General features: G+C 27.9%; 1 protein-coding gene across 1 annotated transcript; it reads right to left on the bottom strand.

Moving 5' to 3' along the window:
• Positions 1-347: 347 nt before the first annotated feature.
• On the bottom strand, positions 348-1,938 carry LOC113550292. Its single transcript, XM_026952015.1, has 2 exons — positions 1,819-1,938; positions 348-614 (listed from the first exon to the last, which is right to left on the bottom strand). The coding sequence occupies exons 1-2, from the start codon at positions 1,936-1,938 to the stop codon at positions 348-350; spliced, it is 387 nt and encodes a 128-aa protein (XP_026807816.1).
• Between the last annotated feature and the right edge of the window lie 5,451 nt (positions 1,939-7,389).

Raw genomic sequence — 7,389 nt, 5'->3', positions numbered from 1 at the left:
ATTTAGAATTAATAATATTGTATTATTTAGATAACATTTTATGAAATCAAGTAATATTATTTTCCATAAAGCGAATCAAAAATATATCTAGGGATTTTTTTATGTCATCGTTATTATTTAGGTTAAATGTTGGCAAAACTATTCTTGTATTATCGAAAATATTGATTATTTATCTTATTCACTTATGAACAAATCATTTTAGGTTCTAATACTATAGATAACTGCAGTTATCACGCATATATTAAAATTGATAAACATTATTTATGACCATGAAATGTATCGTCTAACTGCTGTCAATATCAGGTCAATATATATATAATTATTTTTATTTAATAAATAATCCATATTTATTTTTCGTTAATTTTTCTAATGACGGTTTTACAACATGCGCACATGACCTTCACATGATGACGTTTCAGGTGTTTCACATATACCATGAAACATAACGGAAAACATGTGCCAAACTCACCCAAATCTTTCGCTGAAATATTTCTACTCGACTTTATTTTTGGTCTACCTTTATAGCCACATTTTATGCACAGACAATTGGTCCCTTCGTCTGAGTCTATATAATTCCAAATAGATTTGAACATTGTTGGAACTCTGTCGGATATCTAATTTGCACAAAAAAAAAAATATGCGCTGTGATTTATTACACCAACTATTGGCTATTATTCTGTAAATAGACTTTGGAGTTTACTCAAGTCTAAAAATTATGACCTAAGGAGAATATTGTCAATAATTTTAAAGAGAATAGTACAATATATAAAATGTAAGCATACAGAACATTTTGGGAAACTTGTTTATTTTTTAGATTCAACATTTCGAATTGTTAGTGATTAAATTGTTGAACGTCAACGGTTATATAATAATTAATATTTTAAGACATTTTATTTGTTCTTATATGAACTTAACGATATTACATTGTCATATATTTACTATAAAACTTGTATATTTAATATAATATTCCTATAATAATCCTGTATTGTATGAAACCAGCTAAAAACTAAACAACGACTCGTGTGCATAATTTAACCATTACACGGATAGTTAGGTTTCTAAAAAAAAATATATAAGCATTCACTAATTAATGTCTACTTCTAGTGAACCATTGGAGATAACATAATAGTTTGAACATAATTAAAAATAAATGTATACTTCAGAATTCTTTTTCATATATACTTGCATTAATTATTAATATAATATGTAGGTATAAAACATTGAGAGTGATAAAAATTCATAACGGTAATTTCGGTAAATTATTCTAAAATTGTTTTAACATAAAAATGTAATTGGCATAGGGTTCATTGATTTATATTTTGTACCTGATTATAGAGAATAAATTGTATAAAATAAAATATACAAGTTGGAGTAAAAAAAAATATTAAGTATAAGGATATTTGATAAGTCTTCGTTTTATGGTTGTATATTTTATCTTTTAATAATAAAAATAATGTTACAACATTTTTCTCGATTTTCAATTTAAAAAGTATATGGCTGTTTACTTTAGTATTATAGGCATTATTGATTAATATTTAGTTTGATTTGACTGTTCTTATATATATATATGGTAAAAATACGTAAAAACAAATTCAAAAAATATGCACTTTAATTTAAAATAAAAAAAAATCAATGAAATGCACATAATATTATGTAAAAAAACATACCAATTTTTTGTTACAATATTATATATATATATATACACAAAAATAATCATTTAAATCCTATAACTTATTTGATTTATGTATAACAACGGATATGTTGAAGTATGCTATACAATAGGATTGTTTCAATATTATTTTATTTCAAAATATTTACCTTGATATTTTTGTGTTGAGAACGAATGTGTTCAATAAATGTACCATACTCGATCGAGTCATTGGAAGTACCAGTAATTAATTTGGAGCAAAACAGACACTCGGCAACAACTTCATACATTGCAATAAACAGATACAAAATATTTTTACTTTCTGTAATAATTATTACGTTCACTTAAATGAATTAAGGATTGAAAGATTAATTACTATAGTAACTAAATCAATAAAATTACCCGTCAAACAACTCACACCTACATTGGTTATATAATGTATAATTTGTAATACTTACATGTATCAGATACCTCTTAAAAAATGGCAATATTGCATGAGTTGAAAAATGGGAATACTTTATTTGTTGGGAATTTGTGTTTTATTAATCATTTTAATCTCATCAAAGTTATAAAAGCTAAATTTATATTTACCTTCGTAATTTCATGAAAAGGTAGTCGTTGTTTAATGAGTTAAGTTGAAAATACATAATTCATAACCTCACTTAGCCATTAACATCGCAATAAAAAATAACAACAAATATATTTATTGGTTTAAAATTGTGTTTTATGATAAAGGAGTAATGACGTGTTCGAATGTGTAAAAATCAGCGTGAAATCCATTTTGACCATCCCAGTAATTTATTTGTTTTTATAAGTCACTAAATGAAAAAATAAAAACGGAGAAAGAAAAATAATGCAATTATTTGACTAAAACCCAAGTAATGAAATTAGCGCAATAAAATATAAATAAAGTATGGACACAATTTAAATATAAAAAAATTATATACAATCGCCATAATGTAAAAACTCTGTATACTTAAATACTATAAGTTAAATATTTATTTTATTTATTAGTCTTTTTAATTAATAATAAATTATAACGTAATATATTAACCATAAAAATACTATAAACTTCAAGCTTAACTCATAATAGGAGAATATTTTCACTATTTACTATGTTATAAACTTACAAACGTTTTATACGATATAAAAGAAGATAACCACTCATATTTATACAATATAAATAAACATTGTTACAACGTATACAACTCAAAACGTCAATATTACCTTTTTACCATATACTAGATACATATACAGTATAAATATATTATTAGAAATAGGATATTTTGTTTTTCATAACCCGAATAACTCCTTTCAGTGATTTGAAAAGATAGTAGGACATCAATTAAAAAATAAATACATTTCCGCTACATCGAGTTCCCGATATAATAATAACCATAGCTCTACTCGATTTCGATGGAAAACGGAGAAATTCTCAAAATGTCTTCTTGTCCCTTAGCAATCGTATTTCCTATTTTAGCAACGTCTATTAAGCGCTATTTCGAAATAGGAAATGAAACATTACTCTTTGACAACTCAATATGATAAAAATAAATCAGTTTACTGCGTCTATATACAAAACTTAATATATTAGGTATAAAGTAAATAGTAAGAAATAACTATACAACAACAACACCTAAAAACAATAATATTCAGATATTCTTATTTTTAAGCTTTATTTTTCTTTAATCTATAATATGTTTTTAATATACCAACGCTGCCGGCTTATGTGATACAATATTTTTATTGGCATTCTAGTTCACCAAAAAAGTATATTTATTGGCTTCTTTGCCGTTACACAACGATGATTTATTTAGTTTTTTATATAAATGACTAACATCCCAGGATGGAGTAATATGACGAATTAAAGTATACTTTAAAAAACTGAACATTTTGTGCTGTTTTAATAATCATGCTGACGTTTTGTATACCCATAGGTTTGAGGCTCGAGCAAATAAATTAGGGAAAAACGATAGGAAATAATAAAATATAGAGGTCAAGGTTACACATTTTATATCAACAAGGACGAATATAATATGATGATATAACATCTAAATCCTATAATATTGTAATACTCATGGTCAATTTATAGATGTATTTATATATTTTTATTCTTGAATATATAATAGGTACGTGTAATAACAATGAATTATTTATCGATGCTTCAAAAGCCGTATATGATGAATATAATAATATATTGAAATATTATACTTACTAGTTACGAATAGGTATACCTATCATCTACTTAAAGCTCGGAGAATAATAAATATATTTAATTAATCTTAAATATTATTGTTAGTATTTAGTATATTAATATTACTAAGTCTATTAGCGTACAGAATAATGTAGATTATAAATTTAACATAAAAGGCGTTTAAATATTAGATCATTTCTATTAGTTGTATAGCCTATGAAAATGAATTAACCAGAAAATACTTTACATTTACACCAAATTAGTTGTATTGATCAACTTCGTCCGATAAAAATGAACATTTATAAAATACGCCCTTTGCCAGAATGTCACTCGATGTGGTTCGGTTTAACTGTAAAATAATGTGCATGAGCAAATCGGTTTACACGGTGTACCTATACCTCTGCCTGTTAAAATGTGAACAACACAAAATTTTAACACGATCGAATGAGTGTGGTTTCGTAATTTTTGTTTTAAAACAGTCGATAAATTCCTAATTTCTTTAACAGTTTTTAAATTATTGTACAGAAAATATAAATATTTTTGGACTAAAAATGGCCCAGATAATTTTTGCTCGTATGTTAGTATTTATTGGGTACCTATACTTTATCGATAAACACGAACTGTGCGACAGTACGACCAAATATATAGGTACAGTGATATAACTATTTATTCAACGATTTATTGATATTCCATTAGACAATATTTTCAAACTCAAAAATACTACGTAGGTATCAATATAATTACAGGTAGCAATAATATCTATTATACATCAGCGGAGAAAGTATGGTGTTTGGTATACCGACGATTGTAAAGTATTTAACGTAAACGAACAATTTTATTAGTACCTACAGCTGCCGCGCTAATGTAATTTTAAGGTTTCTGCAGTTCATTGTCCACCAAAGTAGAGCACAATATTTTCTTCTTGTTATTTTTTTTCTCATATTATTTTTTATACACCTACCTACGATTTCTATTCGAAATAAAAAACCCTTATTCTGCTGCCTGCTGCTCGTATGTGTGGCTAATTATTATTAACGGCGTGTGTAAAATAATTATTTCTGATTAATAATTCTCACGAAATCAAACCGTCGTAATAATGTTATATGTGTATGGCGTGCCCCGTACCAACATAATACGTCGTATAGATATTATATAGGCTTACACGCGCGAAATTATAACCTACCACTGTCCACTGCAGCTGTAATATTATGCCTATACAAAGCAATTCGACGACGGTTACCCACACACAGGTACATTGTTTTATTCATGTATAAGTGCACGAAAGTGATCGGCTCCGATAGATATGTACCCACGCGTGATTTGTACACGACACTTATTTTCTCCCTTTCGAACTGCGTCGTTGCTGCAATCCAAACCCCTTGCCACGGTTGCGGCACGCATGCCGGCTGCCCCGCAGTTACCGTACAAACACGTAATCATACTTTTCGCGTATATACACCCCCCCCTCGGCGCAGACGTTTCCCGTCTTGCCCCACCGCGCCTGTCAGGTCATCACGGAAACCTTCATTATTGGTTTACAATAGAAAAATGTCGACGTTCGAATCGACCGAATGATTATTTTGGTGTTTATACGCGTACCTATATAGCTACTTTAGCTATATTAAATCATGGGACGTATTTCCCGATCCCACAAACCTTCCCGGGCAGGTGGTATAGGGTACCTCTCGTAAGACTCCAACTGGTTCCCGTGACTCTATGTTCTGGTCTATACACATTCGTCTGCATAATATCATTATTGTCGTAATACGTTTTCACGTTGCGGCGTTAATACGTATTACGACGTATTAAAATTTATTTGAGATCCCGGGAACATTTTCCCGGTAAGTAAGAAAAATGTTGACGTAGTAATTGTATTATATGTTATATTTGAAAAAAAAAATGATTATACACGTACGAGTATATAATAGTAATAATACTACCTACAGAAATTGTTTTGATGGAAACGTAAAATAGATCAATATCTCATATTCTCATTTGGTGGAAACGGCGAAGATGTACACTATATGTTAGTGTAAATGTGTATCGCCAATCTATACCATCCTACGTCGTTTCTTTATATAGACCCCATTAGGTTTTCCTTGACGACGGGCATTAGGAAGTATATAAAAAATTATATAACCTCCCGAGAACATATTAGGAGACTTAAAATAAATCAACAACTTTTATAATTCTATCTATACCTAGGTTGAAATAAATTATTATTATTACTCCCAATATGGATTATCAGTCTATTGTGTTGTTACGATGTTAGGAGTTTACATTATACGACCGACGAACGAAAACTATGCCTAAACACGCAGTTAAATACAAAATCACACATACGCAGTAGTTTTCGGATATTTATCCGTGGTGAAAATATTATATTGTGTAAAGTGCAACCCGTTTGCCTTATCAGTTATCACTGTTTATAATTATTAATAAAATAAACACATTTTAATGACAGAACGTTTTTTCATTAAAATACATGGAAATTATTATATTTTTTTTTTTTAAGTAACAACTGTCATGTACAGTTATAGCTATATATAGCTAACAGATTCTGAGACTTAAGGCAAATTATGTACACTTCAGCATTTTCAAATTTCTTATTCTTATTAAAAGTTAAATATTATTACTTCGTTTGGTTGAAAAGTTACCAAGTTTTTTTTTATTTTGCGACAATCAATAACTATATAGCATTTGAAGTGCTCTGTGAAACACAATATAATGAACGCTTGTTGGTGCCGATTGAATTTAATTTCTGAAAATATTTTTATTATGCCTATAATTTAAACCACAATTCATTTTTATTCCCCAAACTCTTTTATAGTTACGTCTTTGCCAGTATTCACACAATATACACAATATAGATATAAAGTTATAAATGCATTCGTATGTATAGATTCTATTTTATAGTTTTGGTTTATAGTATGATTTAGATACCAGAGCATCTGAATCACACGCCAAATAAATAAATTGATATACTTAGAACTGTAGGTACAATTTGTTGTATATTATGTGAGCTTCGAAATATGAATCATAAAAATTGTTTTTACGTTTTTAAATAACTTTATTTAGTTTGTAACTTAATTAACTAAGTATAATCATTAAAGAAATTACATTTTTGACACGTATCTCTGCAGGTTTATTGTTTTTCTCTGATCTTAAAAATTGGATATATTGGGTAGTATTTTTTCAGTAACGTTTTATTAACTTATTAGGTGGATTAACTGGGTGGAGTCAGGCAAAGCAAATTTTTATATTAATGCATTTTATTGTTTTTATTTTATTTTTTTTCAATTGTTTTTGAGGAATTTATTAATTTTATATGACAAGTACTTATGAAATGTTGACCGATTTGTTTTATCGGAAAATGAATGTTTTTGTTTTTGATACACTAAAGTTTAACTCAGTTCCACGTAACGTAGTTGGTGGACAATCAGATAATATATAATAAATGTTATTTAAAGTGTTAAAATTAAATTTAGTCAATAGTCATTATTTATTGGGTGTTATTACATCTTTGGTTTTGTACTGTTTTTAAAAA

This window comes from Rhopalosiphum maidis, chromosome 4, assembly GCF_003676215.2.
Source record: "Rhopalosiphum maidis isolate BTI-1 chromosome 4, ASM367621v3, whole genome shotgun sequence".
Lineage (NCBI taxonomy): Eukaryota > Metazoa > Arthropoda > Insecta > Hemiptera > Aphididae > Rhopalosiphum > Rhopalosiphum maidis.
Note: the sequence above shows the minus strand (reverse complement) of the source record. Positions and strands in the feature narration are given on the sequence as shown.

What these genes read in the sequence shown, in the direction of transcription:
- LOC113550292 (XM_026952015.1), bottom strand. Translation starts at nt 1,938, where the DNA reads ATGTATGAAGTTGTTGCCGAGTGTCTGTTTTGCTCCAAATTAATTACT. An exon ending in CTCAACACAAAAATATCAAG is followed by an intron (nt 615 to 1,818) that starts GTAAATATTTTG and finishes TGTGCAAATTAG; the next exon opens with ATATCCGACAGAGTTCCAAC.